The sequence below is a fragment of the Lepidothrix coronata genome, unplaced genomic scaffold, assembly GCF_001604755.1.
Source record: "Lepidothrix coronata isolate B3197 unplaced genomic scaffold, Lepidothrix_coronata-1.0 Scaffold70, whole genome shotgun sequence".
Taxonomy (NCBI): Eukaryota; Metazoa; Chordata; class Aves; order Passeriformes; family Pipridae; genus Lepidothrix; species Lepidothrix coronata.
Window position 1 is genome coordinate 234,364 of NW_016690250.1, and position 15,174 is coordinate 249,537.

Below are 15,174 nucleotides of genomic sequence, written 5' to 3' on the forward strand. Positions count from 1 at the left end.
GAAGTATTTCTATTAAAACATTCTATAAAATAAGAGTGCAAAGCAAAGAAATCTTAGTGTTGTACATAACCCAGATACATTAGTTTCAGAGTGCAGCTCTGTACCCCATTTTATATTACAGGACAAATGACAACCCTATCCCCACACATCCAAAGACTAACAATTTTGAATTCTTATACAATGCACTTGGTGTCATCTTCTACTATGGTACAGTGTTATGTACTTCAGAAGTGAATCAAGCAAAACCCCGAATACACTCTGGCAAACTGTACTGTAAATATTGTGTTCCAACTCCGAGAGAGAAGGGGAAAGAATCTTGCTGTGAAATAATAAAGCTGATCATCTTCTTGCTAAAGTATTTACCAGACTCTAAATCTAAGACCAGGCAGAAAAGTTCTTGAAAAGAAAGTTACGTTGTAGGCCTAGTACCAACTTACATCCTTTTAATAAATTCCCCTTCTTTGGTGATGGGCTCTAGAAATATTAGTGCCACACAAAATTAAGTTTTTGGGTTTTGAATGAAGGCAGCCATAATGCATTTTTAAATATCAGTTCTGATTATCTGCCCCAGCTTATCTGGAAAACATGAACCACTTTTCACTACAGTAAGTGCAAAACTTCTTACCGACACAGACCTAAACAGTCATAGCATCAAGAAGACTACAATCCACCGCTACCACCTCACAGTTTGTGTCATCCTTTACGAACAATTGGAAAGGATGCTGTTCATCCTCAGTCTGGTAGTATGTGGGTAACTTGCTGTGAGTAGACATGACCTGACCTAGCCCACATCGGGTCAGTTAGACAATGCCTCCACGGGAAAAAAAAGGGTTGTTGTAACAGGATGGGCACATATTCACAAAAGACCTACTAGTGGGTCCAATTAGTAGATCCAGTTAAATTGCACAGCTACCTATTAACATGAAGCATTATTTCTCATACAGCAGATGCCATGGACTGCTGAGACCATGGCAGGTGCTAGAAGATCATTGCTCTTTACAAATTCCCTGGCTGACAGCACCTAGAGAGGTGCAGGTATTTAAGCTAAATCAGAATAGAGTAGAAAAGGAGCTATGTATCAGCCATTACTGTTGCAGCACCAGAAAGAGGCCTTCTTGCTATTCATCTTTTTATTTTATAGTTGACACAGCTGAATTTCCCAAATCTTGTGGTTAACCTTCTTTACAAAGTATAACTACTACTCCATTCTTATACAAAAGAAAGACAGCTGTTTGCATATACACACACCTTGGCAACAAATCCTTGAAAGAACACAGCAACATGAAACTGCAGAGCTAACACCTGCAGAGCACCTGTTTAGCTGCAGGCCAGGAAGTCTCTGCTAAGAAAGGCAATCTTTCAATGTTAAGGTAAAGTGCTTTAACTGAACTTGTAATGTTTGAATGGGATAATCAGAACTGTGTGACATGCTCTCATACCACTTACTGGTCATATTCTGGTTTACAAACTGTAATTGCTGCATTTCATTGAAGCCATCCAATACAGAATGGAATTGCTTGAATACATCTCACTGGTATAAGGAAGTGGCATTGTTGCACAACATGTTACCGACTCTGAACTTTCAGACACTGAATATACTTAAGAGTAAAATTAAGACACAAGTGAGATCACACCAGGTTTTGGCAAGTATTTTTATGTTGACTTTATAGCTTTTTTGGTTTCTTTAGGAAATTCCTGCACGGTGAAAGGAATGAAGAATTCCAGAAGACAGTTGACATCTTTCAGTTCCAGACTGTATTCTGCTGCTATTTTCTCTGCAGTCCATATTTGAGGATGAAGTTTATGATTATTAAGAAGTGTCAGAGCCTCCACAATGGAAATTTTGCCTTTGGAAACTTTCTTAACATCTAGAGCTCCCAAATTGCCTAGTTTTGTAAGTCTCTTTTCCTCCTGTTTACACGGAAGATGTTCTCCACCTCCATCTTTTACCTAATTGTGGGAAGGAAAACAAAAAGAACTTAACAGTTCTGTTTACTATGCATATTGTAGCAAAGCTGTTTTCCTAAATATGGCAATTCCTGTAAGCTTTCTTCATTTTCACAAAAAAAATAATCTTAGCCAGCCTTGCTTCTTGTAATTTCTTTCACAGCCATTCTACATACAACTGCCTACATGTCATCTCCCAACCAAATGCTGAAAAGTATCACATCCATTGCACTCTACGTGTTGTACAGACTTGGCAGCCCTTCATACAAAGCAAACTACAGACTTTGGTAGCCAAATGTAAACGCAGATAACCTAATACTTGGTACTGATTCACTGCAAGGGACAAAAAAAAATAAAATCATATAACAAATTGGTATCCTTCTGATACTACTGGAAAACTTTTTTATGTAGTCTCTCTCCCCTTCCTTTCATATTCAAATTTTAGTTTTGCTACTAAAAATATTCCTTCCTTTGCCTAGAGAACAAGCTTTCCTGGACAAAAAGAAACTATTTTGCAGCACCATATAGAGTTTCACTGCCATGACTACTGAAGCATGAAGACACACAAAGTCTCTTCTCCAAGATCCCTTCATATTTTCAAGTAATTTCCAAACCAATTTTGGTTTCCTCATATTGCCTTTTATTAAGATTTTACTAGTGAATGACACACACACACACAAAAGGACACAATTAAATCTTTCTTAAATTTAAGAAAAAGTACTTTTAAAGTAATCAGAGTCCACAGCCACTGACTGGTGCACAAACACCCTGTATTAACTCACATGCTGAGAAAACTGATGTAGATGTTACATCTGTGTGTCTGTTTCTAAACTACAGAGAACGTCTGATCTGTCCTCCATGTATTCCTTCTACTTTGTGCTAAAACTATGCCTGGATAATGAATGATTTTTCAAGTCTTGATTAAATGATCTGTCTCTGGGCATCTGCCTATTCAGGACTCTAGAGCTGGTGCTTTTCCACCTACCACAGACAGACATACCAAACACACATAGAGGTAGGTACACATAATGTACACAATGCACAAAGTGTGACATCAGGAATGGAAGGAAGCGTTTGGAGTAAGTTTTGCCCATAGATCTCTGTGCTTACACATCAATCATGTTCTTCCTAACAACTACAAGCAGACACAAACGAGCAAGTCTTATGTGGCAGCAACCTCAGAATTAAGGAAAGATTTGTTCCAGTTTTGGCTTTTTCTCAAAGCTCTCTTGACAGGCTTATTGAAAGATACTGAAATTAGACCTTTAGCACTTGAATATTAAAGTACAATCCTCTATGATGAAAATTAAGGATAGAGATTAAATGGAAACTTCAGGGAGAGACTGAAGAAATTTGTTTGCATTTTAAATATTTTTAGACTTGAATACCATGTAAGTGGCAAATTAGAGAGACTTAGGAATTTTGCTGATTCTAAAAATTATTATAAAAATTTTATTATTGAATAAAGTAGCTGGAATAAAGTGGTCCAATAATGCAACAAGTAAAATGCACAAGCCATAACATAACATGATGGAAAACAGGAGACTGAACCCCAGTCTGCATTTTACTGAATGAGAAGGAGTACATTTTGCCTTCCCAAGTCAAAGACTGCAACCTGGCAATAAAGAAACTGATAACCATACAAGCCGTAAGGTTAAGCAGAAAAAACCTAAGGCACTTCATCAGCCAGATAAAAAAAAGTCTCTGCGCTATATGACATGAACATCAGTACTTAAAGACTCCATTAAAATGTTAACATCTTTGTCCACTATCACATCACTGCTGCCATAGCAGTCTTAATCTCTTCTTGCAATGCCACAAGCAATCTCTGGCAAATTCTTGTGTCTTTGCAAAAGGTTGGACAACTGCCCAAGTGAGAATTTAAGTAAAAAACAAAACAGGATCAACACAATGTTAAAAAGGAAGACTCTGTAAGCATTTAAAACCTTGTATAATCACAGTCCATCACATGTTCAAAACACAGGGTCAGGTACAGTCAGTGCTACTGATGTATATAAGGGTAATAAACCCACCACTTTTATCCACTAAAATAAGGTAGTTTTTAGGCATTGATAGAGCATTTTTCTTGACACAAAATTTGCACTGACTTTGGTGACCCCAAAGCTGATGCTGGTATGGCTCCTACAAAGAGACATACTCACCTGTACTGGCGGATCTCTGGACTCGACATAAACATCTTTTAGCAATGTGAGAAGCCTATCGTCCTTTCTTAAAATTTCTTCTTTTATCTCTGGTTGATCTAAAGGCAGTGAGGAGAAGAAGGGAAGGGGGATTAAAAAAGGAGAAAAGACAGATTTGAGTCAAATTGTTTCCTTTTTGTTAGTTCTGCCAGCTCACTGCTTCCCCAGAAGGCACGGCATGGCTCCTCCAAAAGTACAGGCCTTCTTGGCAAGTTGACATTCTCCCCACCGCTCTGGCTTTAACAATGCTGCTTCACAGTGCAGTGCCGCCCGGTCACCTGCCACAGCACAGCGGGAAGCACACGCTTGTGGGAAGCACACGCTTGTGGGAAGCACACGCTTGTGGGAAGCACACGCTTGTGGGAAGCTTGTGGCACACTGGGTACAGATCTGCAGTATCACCCCAGCAACTGCCCCTAGCAACGGCCCTTATCAACTGCCTCAGCAACTGCCCCAGCAACCACCCCCATGTAACTGCCCCCAGCAACGGCCCTAGTCAACCGGCCTCAGCAACTGCCCCCAGCAACCACCTCCAGCAGCCGCTTCCATCAGCTGCCTCCCCATGGACTGCCCCATGAGCCACCCCCGCCGCCGCCGCCGCGGCTCCCGGCATGCCCCGCGCGCTCTCCGCTCTCAATGTCACCGGCCCCGCCGCGACGCCGCCGCCCCGCACCGCCCCATACTCGCCCGCGCCCCCCGCACCCGGCACCCGCTCTCCCCTCCCCCGCCCGCGCCACGGCACCGCGCCGGGCCCACGGACACCGCCCCCCGCCGGCAGCCGCGTCCATGCGGGCAGTGCGGTGCCGCGGCGCGGGCGTGGGCTTCTCCTTGCTGATCTCGCGGCGGGCCCGGTTCTCCACGTTGAAGGTCCGGAAAACGCGGGTCACCCGCCCGCCCATCGTCGCCGCCCGCGCCGCGCCTGCAGCGGCGAATGCACCGGAAGAAAATAATGCACCGGAAGAAAATAGCGGATTACGCCGGGCAAAGAGACAAACGAAAACTAGGGACGAGACGATTCGCTTTTTTATTTCATGGCGCTCCGGCGGACGCCGGCCCGGGGCCGCGTTGCTGCTGCCGTGGCTTTTCTAAAGGCGTATGTGCCCGGAGCCCCCGGGGAGCCGGGGTCGGGCGGGTCCCGTCGGGAATGCTCCCAAAGCCGCGGGCTGGCACACAGTTTCCTTCTCAGTCGCGGCGGCGGGCGCAGGAGTTGTCGGGTGGCGCATGAGCTGTCGGCTACGTCATGTCGTGACTGTCGCCCTTTGTTAATGTGTGGAGATGCGCTCGGTGAGGCAGCGCAGTGCTGCGGCTCGGCTCGTAACCGCACCGAGGCATCTCGGTGTACATAACATGTCGCACCCGCTTTTTGAGTATTTTCAAGTTTTTACTTGGATAATGATAACGTGGAAATATGTAGGGATGTTCTGCCTTACACTCTCGTTAACGTGTGTAGCCTTTCCTTATAAGCATCTCACTGGTCTATTCAGTAACAGAAAATTAATTTTATAAGAAGATGTCATCTGGAAGACCTACTCCACATGGAAATCGGGACAATTCCCCCGTACTGTTCAGAGTTTGTAGGCTACACAATGCCATCAGGGTGCAGACCCTCTTTTTCAGCCCAATCAACTAACCTTTCTTCTGACTTCTGCAAAAATAGCGAGAAAGACTTGAGAGGACGTACTAAGAAACCTTGAGCCATGCCAGATAAGAAAAGTAAAATTGTAGGCAGAATCAAAATTGTTGAGATGGAATCAACAGTTTATAGATTCAAGAAGCAAAGCATGGAAAGATACAGAATCCTCAGAGAAAGGAAAGCAGAAAGAGCAACACTAAGGACTTTTATCCTGATGCAAGAAACAGTAGAGCCTGATGGTCGACCACTTGTTTCAACCAGGACTCACAGGGTCTCTTACCAAAAGAGATTAGTGTTTTACTAATTCCAGCTGCTGTGTGATTTAGTCAACAAGTAATTCCTTTAAGTTGTGTATATGCTGTTTGCAGACTTAAGGCATGAAGTGATGAAGGGACTCAAGCACAAGTCCTATGAGGAGAGGCTGAGGGAGCTGGGGCTGTTCAGCCTGGAGAAGAGGAGGCTCAGGGGAGACCTCATCACTCTCTACAACTCCCTGAAAGGAGGTTGTAGCCAGGTGGGGGTTGGTCTCTTTTCCCAGGCAACTATCAGCAAGACAAGAGGGCATGGTCTTAAGCTGTGCCAGGGGAGGTTTAGGTTAGATATTAGGAAGAATTTCTTTACAGAGAGGGTAATCAGACATTGGAATGGGCTGCCCAGGGAAGTGATGGATTCTCCATCCCTGGAGGTTTTTAAGAAGAGACTGGATGTGGCACTTAGTGCCATGGTCTAGCAACCGCAGCGGTAGTGGATCAAGGGTTGGACTTGATGATCTCAGAGGTCCCTTCCAACCCAGCTGATTCTATGATTCTATGATTCTGTGATTTGGAGCGGGAGTGTTAGTGAAGGACGGAGAGGAGACCAGACTTCTCGCTATACTCTTTTTTTTTTTTTTTTAGGTGGAAATCACCTATTTTCTGCCCTTGCATCTATCTAGTTGTTCTTATTATTGTGGGCATGCAAAACTTGTGTTTTCAGATTTTGGTCTTCTACTAGTAGCACTACTTAGTAATAACAATTATGATGTGATATTTATTAAAGTTACGGCATTCTTGAATACTGGATTAATAAATGACAGTGTTTTCCTTGAAGGGAAGCCAAAAGACGAGTTGGTGGATGAGGAAATCCAACTAGATCTAGAAAGACAGTGGAGACAAGGTAGTATGAGCATGGTCTGTGCTGGATCCCTGCTCGCTTTGGGCATCATGAAGGTGCAGTTTCTTCACTTCTTTATTTTAAAGACTCTCACTATCTGTAGGAGGACAGAAATATGTATTTGTTCTCTGGTAATAAACTTACTGACCCTATCTTATTTTGGACATTGCATGTGTAATGATACTAAGAAGACAAGTGATATAGTGATAAGAAGAACATGGAAGCTGTTAAAAGCTGCTGAAGTCAGACTGGTGACAAGTTTCCTTAAATATCAGTTACTTGCAGAATAAACCTGTGTTTTTGACTACAGGGTTTGATGCTTTTGTAAGTGTTGAGTCTGTCTGGTGTGGCTACAGTGGAAGAATCCACATGGATGCCTTTGGAGGTTGTAGACCTTTGATGTGTACTTTAGCATTTCTCTGAGACATTCCTATTGATCTGTCTGCGGATAAGCCATTGTGCCAAATTTGGAAAAAAAGATTCTCCCTTCAAAAGCTAAGAACTGCCAATTTCTGGGGTCAAACTCAGCACAAGGCTTCTGTCTCCTTAAAGCCTGAATGTGATTAACACTGCCATAATATTTACTGACAGCAAAATAAATTCACCAGAAGGCAGTCAGTTAAAAACAAAGAGTGATGTCATGCTCTGCCTGTCACTTCCTATCACTGAGGATGGCACAAGGCTGTTCTTTTCATGTATAAAGAAGAATCAAAAGTACAAGATTTTATTTTGAAGAGTCTTTCTTAGACTGTAACAAGCAGAAGAACTGAGATGGAAAACTTTTTTTTTTTGCTAATTAGGTATTTTACCAGTGTGACCTTGCTGATATTAAATATCAGTAATCACGAACTTGGATTCTTTTTCCATATAAAGTATCTGTAAGTGTGATTATTCAAAAATGAATGTGTATATATTCAGTTTAGGTAGTATTTCAGAAGGGATGCATTTTTCATGAGCTAGGAGTCTGAATTTTTTCAGGGAATTTAAAAATAACAAATACATTGGTTGTCAAGTAGCTCTTTAACAAAACAGCCCATTACAAGAACACAGACTATCCAGCTGAGCTCATGTACACTAGTAGCCTGTTCTCAACACTGGACAGCACCAAACACATCAGAGAAAAATACTGTAACTTGCACAATATACATGTGTCATAGGCTGCCACACTAGATCTCCTTGCAATCCTTTCACGCCTCTTAAAAGAGAAATTTTTAAAGCTATTGTGCACCTGGAAAATAAAAAGTACACTTGTGACCATTGTTTGAATCTTTTCCATTTTTCATCCTGTTTTTGATTATATGCTGTGTTCTTTTTTCTTTCTCAGCTAGTTCTGTAGCTAAATGGAAAATCAGAAATTAATTTTGGTAGTTAACTAACATCAAAATTCTGATTGACCTACTGAAAATTCCCTTTAGAGGAGAGAGAACAGGAATGTCATTATCATCTTGTTTTGCTAAGATGATAAAAAGAAACCATTTTTCTAAGGTTTCTTTGCTGTCTTTACTGTTCAGAAGATCAGGAATCAAAGTATGAGTCCAGATGGGCAGGTAATCTCAATGAAATAAGAGTCTTTTTTTCATAGTGGATGCCCAACTTGAGAATTTTTGAGAAGAGGCAGGTGAGGTTTGCTACATGATTTGTGGTCTGACACAGCAGTCGACAGCAGAGGAAAATTAGAAGTGCCTTTATACAGCAGCAGCATAGGTTTATATTTGATCCTGTCCACGTTTTCTGCCACTGACACTTTTCTCTTCTCGTCTATTTGTTGCTGTTTGTTCATAATTTACACCAGTCTAAATAGATACTTGAGCAAATTCATGTATAATTAGGATTCAGGGAATTGAGTCCTCTGTCCTGATTACTGGTTTCCCAGTAAACACAATGAGAGCATTGATCCTTTTGTTCCTTATCTCATCAGTGTTAGGCAGAACCAGAGAACATAGCATTAGCAAGCATTGATTATGAGCCAAGCAAAAATTACTGTCCTGCAGCCTTGTAAAGATGAACTCGAGAGACGAACTCACTGATGGATCACTGTTGCCTTTTAGTGACTTCTGGTTGTTCTGTTACTTAATTCAGTTTGTTACTCTTATTGGCTTCAACAGATCCACCTCTTACTGGCTTCTGAAGTGTCTACAAGTACATGGAAGGATTTTGCTTAATTCCAGTTTGTGATCAGAATGTTCCTGAACACTTGCATGTTTTCAAGGCTAGGTGGCTGCAGTGCTTTATTTAAAGGAGTTTTTGTCAAGTGCTTATGTGGATGACGTTTATGGCGAATGGATCAAGCTCAGCCTTACAGGGTCACATACCAGTCCAGACAAGTCCTTGTCAGATAATACTAATTTCAGATATTGCATTTAAATTCTGTTTGCCTGTGGCTTGATATATCTGACATCATCTTCCATATTTTTCCTATCTGATTGTTCTATCTCAATTAGCAGGTTACTTTGACTTGGAAATGCACAGTAGGAGCCAGCATATTTGAGAGGGAACCAGCCTGGTACTGGAACGAATTAATTTTAGCAATTACGCTCGCATTTTTCCTTCATTTTTACTCACAGGGTTTAGTTCCCCATGTTCTCTTCTTAGTGGCAATACTACTTGAGACAACTGACAGCCTCATTATTTCTTGTAACCCTGGCTTCAGTTCATCTCTGTTGCCAAAATGGGAGTGTAGGAATTGTTCAGAGCAAACAACATCACATAGATAGTCTGATTTAATAAAGAAAGAAACTCACATAACTTTTCTAAGCTGTATCAATTACTGATGGTTTGACTGGTCCCACAGAAAGCTGCCAGAAACACAGAAGGAAAAGCAAAAGGCAGATGGCAGGAGGAGTATGAATACCTTGAACTTGTATTGCTGCCAGGTTGGTTGATTGGTTGGTTGGTTTGCGAGACTTTGCGCTTTGCTCCCTGACCATTTCACTCCAGCAATGACAGAAATGATTGTACCAGCTCCAATGAGGAGGAGGTGAACCAATAGTGAGAAGAAACTGGGTGGAATGGAATGGTAGCTGGCTCACCTTGTGCTGGCTTTGCTGGTGCACCAACATCACCCAAGACAAACACCATCCTTTGTACTGACTTGAAGCATTAACAGTAGCCATGATTTTACTGCACTGCCACTGCAGTAGCTATCTGATGGTCTAGAAGATAGCTAATATTATGAATCCATTTATCGGCTATCTGCTGGAGTTTCTTTCATTAAATATAGCACATAACAAATATGTAACAAATATATAACCTATATGGGCTGGTACATATAATGTAATATATTTCTTCTAAAATAATGTAATATTTTTCCATAAAGGATATTTATATTTTCTCCATATGGTTATTAATTTGTGATGATGCATAAATATTTATACAGGTATGATGCATTTGGTATACAGAACTTTATAACTTAGTTCTATTATCTGTGACTTGATGTATCAAGTCATTTAATTTCCATGCTTCTATAAGTAGTTGCAGAACCAGTTTTATTTATTTCATTTACACTTTAATTGCATCCTTCTGCAATTTGCCAATTGTGTTTTTGCGGGTGTGCTTTACATAAAAATTTGAAATATGTTTTATTTACCTATGAAAAGCCAAATTTTGTGCAGAATGGAAAAGCCAAAATGACCTCAGCAAACACTTCTAAAACCATTTTATATATATCTCAGTCTTAAAGAAGGCTTATATATAGATCTTAAGAAGCTGGAGAAGTTACAGTGCGGTTTAATAGCTAAATGGCTTAATCAGTGTTATGCTGGGTAAGTAGCATTTGAATCCCTGTCCTGTACCTGTATTTTTCTAGACATACAGTAGCTAAAAATCTACCTGGCACACATGAAGCATACTTCCTGGCTGCTTCCACAAGCCATTGCCACGGATTCCAGCGTCTACACTAAAGTTGGAAGAGGCTTCTGTTAGGGGAAGGATTTGATCTACACTTAATGCAGTAAGTACCCATAAATATATGTCACAGAGGAAGACATAAATAAGACAAATAATGCTGTATTATTTTAGTTAGTTTTGCATTATTTCTAAATACTATACTTTATGTACAGTAATACAGAAAATTAATTACATTCTTCCTACAGGTTTTCTGAGCATTTTCATTTTCATTTGTATGCGTCACCATATACCTGAGGGATTACATATACAAATTGTGCTGGTAGAGAATGCAATAGAGAAACAAGAAAGGTTTCAACAATACTAACACATAACTACCAGTATTAGAGTTCAAGTGGAAATCATTACTGAAGCTAGAGAGCCCTTTAGTGTGCCTCTTCTTTCCACAGCATTAAAAAATCTGGGGGCAGCATGTGGGACACAGATGTATTTTGAACAGTTACATTTACTAATTATATAGAGAGATACAGTGGCTAAATATGTAATTGTCAGGTTGCTCTGGGGGCTACTAAAATAGACTATTAAAGTGGTCCACAAATATTTAAAGAAGTACTACCTCTATGTACTAAAAGTTCATTTTTAGATTATATAATAAGGACATAATTATGCTTCAAAGCTCCAGCGTTATTACTCAGACTTACTGAGACTCCTTGAAGGCAGAGTTCTTTCTTTATGTAAGATGTCTTTGGGATCATGATGAAACTACCACAGTTTCATATATGCATAATGAAATGTGAAAAGAGCATTCTCAAGCATTAGATCAGGAACTCTGTATGGACTAGCATACTTTTTGGGGCTAGAAAATGCTGAAAAAGGTCAAGTTTTCTTTAGTTGATAAACAGTTTGTCAGGATGACTCATGTTTTTCTAATACGAATTAAGGAATTTAATTCTGCGCAGAAAGCTATAATGATGAGTGGTTACAAATGGTAAATTTCACATGCAGAAAATTGCTAGACCCTTTTCCAGTAAGTTGCTGACAGAAATCCCTCTGAGCACCTTTCTGTGGGACCAGGCCTCAGCATCTAACAGCTGCCTTGAGATGAGGTTCCCTGCTGTACCTACAAGTAGCAGGCCTCTCAGCCTGTGGATGATGGAGACTTTAAATAACTCCATACACTGAGTTAACCCAGAGGAAATGTCTTTTGGTGGTCTGCCCGAATTATGGCAGCAAAGCTTCTCTTGCTGGAAGTACTGCCAGACCCTTCAATGGTTTGTAACAGGGGCCAGCTTTGTCCTGCTGTAAAATTTTGTAAGACTGTAGAAAGGACCCCTGCAGGGCATCTCTGTTTGCAGCATAGGGAAATTCACCCCAGTGACAACTGAGATTTTTAGATTTCTGCAAGCTGCTCCTGCATTCTTTCACCTTTTGTTCAGACATCAGAGGGAATGTGGTAACCTATTTGTTGTTTAATACCTTGATCTCTTTGTAAAATATGGGTCATCTTGTAATGGTTAATCGCTAAAACAATGTGGTGTTTTCTTTTTTTCTGACACCCCTATGGATGTACCATACTCTGTCTTTGGGCATGGGGCAGAGAAGCAGAACTATAGATGCTTATGTGGAGACAAAACAACATCTATCTCAGAATCTCTCTTCCAGTACTGAAAGGCACATGCCAGTGATCTCCTCTAGCAGACTGCAAGCATACTCTTCATGGATATTCTCATAAAATGAACTCGTTACAGTTCAGACTGTTGCAGCTACCAGTAAGAAGGCAAAATACATTTTTCTCCTTTTCATGAATGCATGATGTTGACCACTGCCTTTTGTTCTTTCTATTCATCCACATGTATTTCAGGTTCTTCCATAATTTCCTGATATAGGTTAGAAAATGGGGTGGAAAGTAACACTACAATTTTTAAAACAGTAGTTATACTTTTTGCTAAAGTTAATTTTTTTTCAGATGTTTTGTCTTTCTGAGGCATAAATAAGGTGCTTCTCTTTTTTTGTAGTTCAGTGTATAAATTGAAAATAGAGGGTAAAAGGCTAAAGTATAGTAAGCAAATGTATAAGTAAAAGCTGTTATGAAAAAAAATATGAAAAACTATGGAAGTGTATTCCTGTTTCCTAACTCTGAAAGGTTTAGATGTTGATACTTTTTACAACTTAGCATTTTATTAATGAATTATGTGTGTTTGCCAGAGGGTATCACACATGTATTTTCTTTATTGCCCCTGTAGACTGGGAGTTAAATGGCAACAATATTTATTTTTATGTTAGAATTTTAGGCAGTGTGTCTGATTTTCCAGGTTGTTTCCATTGGGCAAAACAGAAGATGGCTTCAATGACTCCTCTGAAGGCATCTTGCTCATTTGAGTTCTGTTCCTTTCAAACTATACACAAAAGCTCCTTTTTTTTTCATCCGGACACAGCAGGAAACAGGAGATAGTTTTCACACTCAGTGTCAGACCCCCACCAGACAACATTCACACACACATGTACACAGACACACAATTGTATGCTTTTGTTGCTTTTATGGACATGAGGGTCTATTGCCATCTATAGCCCCTGCTGTCATAAGCCAAATGTTTCATTTAATAACTTCCATAATCTGTCTCCCTTCCTGCAGCTTTTTGTCTCTTCATCTCAGCTGTACAAAGTGACCCCCCCCAGACAACTCCTAACCCTCCTGGCTTCAGACCAGATTATTCAGTTTCCACTCCAGGCCTGTCATTCTGGTAAATGATTTGAGCAGCAACTTCTGTTGTTTTGGAAAAAAATAAAATAAATTTAAAACAAAAAAGAAAGGTATTTGACTGTAGCTGTAATGGAAGTAACCTTAAATAGGATTTAGAGTTTTCCATAAATCAGAGGTATATCTCTTGAAAGTTAGTTGCGGTCTGCCTTTTAGTGTCTCCTGCACCATTACAACTTGCTATCTATCTGGGTAGGCAGGTGCCTGGTTCCCAGAGTGGAATCCATCATCCTGAAATTACTTTCAATTACCTTTTTTGTGTGCTTACCAGGAGCAATTCAAGGCTGCAGTCTAATAGTGCATTGTCTCTAAAGGAGAATCCTTCTGCTAGTAGCCACCTCTCAGTCCCCTTGCAAGAAGGGCATGGTAAGACAGCTCAACCTATTGCCTGTGCAGAAAACCATTCACTTTCTTTTCTTTTTTTTCAATCAAAGTTGTCTATCTGAAAAAAAAAAAATGAGTTGAATAAACTATCAAACAAAATAGGTCAAGGAGCAGTCTTTGGCCCTCGGGTCAGTTACCACATGAAGTCCACATCAATATGTATAAATCTTTATCACCCCTTCTTGCCCGTTAGTGTCACATACTGTACCACAGCTCATGCTTACTGCAGTCACATTCAGATGATATTAGTAACCTGTGTAAGCACTCCTCTGTTTCACTACAAGTTTGGCTAGGTTAGCTGAACAGCTAACCTGGCCAAAACCTGAAGATAGAACAGAACAGCATAGGTATATGCTGTGATACTATCCTTGCCTGTTAGCAGTACTCAGCAAAAGTGTGCTGATAAAGTAGCTTTCTTTTTGCCTCAGGTAAAATTGCAACTTCAGTACTTTCTTTCTTTTTTTTATTTTAAAACAGCTATGATAAATGTTTGTTATTGGTGGGTTTTTTTGTGTAACCCCAACCAAGATACCTATGTTAGCAAAAAGATTTTAAATATAAATGAGGACAAACTTGTCTGCATCTAAGTCAGGTCACATTTTTAATTCTTTTTTTTTTTAATAACATAAAGGGATGAACCCTAAAAAAGCAGAATCACAAGAGTACAAGCTATGTTTCCCACTTTGGGTTATTCAAAAGCCATACTGCCTTTCAGTTTCTTGGCACTTAGATGGCTTTGTTAGTACAGTCCTTGCAGTTTCTGTGTGTTCAATTTTACAGAACCCAGAGGTATAAGGGTACTTTTATACACTTTTTACATGGTGTCAAATGCAGACACAGCTGTGAAAGTCCAAGAACCATCTATAACAGAGGATTTGGGGACCTAAATGGGACTTATGGGGAATGTAGGTAAGTCCAAAATGGTGATCCTGAAAGCCACCACTCAACTGCTGCGTAATATTTCATTCTTTCTTTTCATATACCCCTTGTTTAAGAGGGTGAGTAAGAAGCATAGCACATATATCTTCCTCAAGTACAATCATAATCCTGAAAGCAGCTTAGGGGTTTCAAGACTTTGGTATCTAATGTAGGGATTTTATTTCTACTAATTTGTCAATGACAAGAACAGGACTTCCAACCGATGCACCAAGGATTTTCCTCTTGCTCTTTATACAAAATAAGCTTAACATATTTAACTTAAACTTTAGATAAATGTTAACTGTCAGTCTGTGAATACATCAGATACTCCATTCAAT

At 40.2% G+C, this 15,174-nt stretch overlaps 1 protein-coding gene across 2 annotated transcripts; it reads right to left on the reverse strand.

Moving 5' to 3' along the window:
- Nucleotides 1-1,112: 1,112 nt before the first annotated feature.
- NDUFAF4 (NADH:ubiquinone oxidoreductase complex assembly factor 4) lies at nt 1,113-5,082 on the reverse strand. Of its 2 annotated transcripts, none has more exons than XM_017818736.1 (3): nt 4,921-5,082; nt 4,110-4,207; nt 1,113-1,950 (listed from the first exon to the last, which is right to left on the reverse strand). In XM_017818736.1, the coding sequence occupies exons 1-3, from the start codon at nt 5,045-5,047 to the stop codon at nt 1,654-1,656; spliced, it is 522 nt and encodes a 173-aa protein (XP_017674225.1). In that variant the 5' UTR covers nt 5,048-5,082; the 3' UTR covers nt 1,113-1,653. The 2 variants fall into 2 exon arrangements, with proteins under 2 accessions (XP_017674225.1, XP_017674226.1); XM_017818737.1 differs by lacking the exon at nt 4,921-5,082 and adding an exon at nt 4,679-4,739 and having other exon boundaries at nt 1,122-1,950.
- Between the last annotated feature and the right edge of the window lie 10,092 nt (nt 5,083-15,174).

What these genes read in the sequence shown, in the direction of transcription:
- NDUFAF4 (XM_017818736.1), bottom strand. Translation starts at nt 5,047, where the DNA reads ATGGGCGGGCGGGTGACCCGCGTTTTCCGGACCTTCAACGTGGAGAAC. An exon ending in CCGCATGGACGCGGCTGCCG is followed by an intron (nt 4,208 to 4,920) that starts GCGGGGGGCGGT and finishes CACTGCCTTTAG; the next exon opens with ATCAACCAGAGATAAAAGAA. An exon ending in CCAGAGATCCGCCAGTACAG is followed by an intron (nt 1,951 to 4,109) that starts GTGAGTATGTCT and finishes TCCCACAATTAG; the next exon opens with GTAAAAGATGGAGGTGGAGA.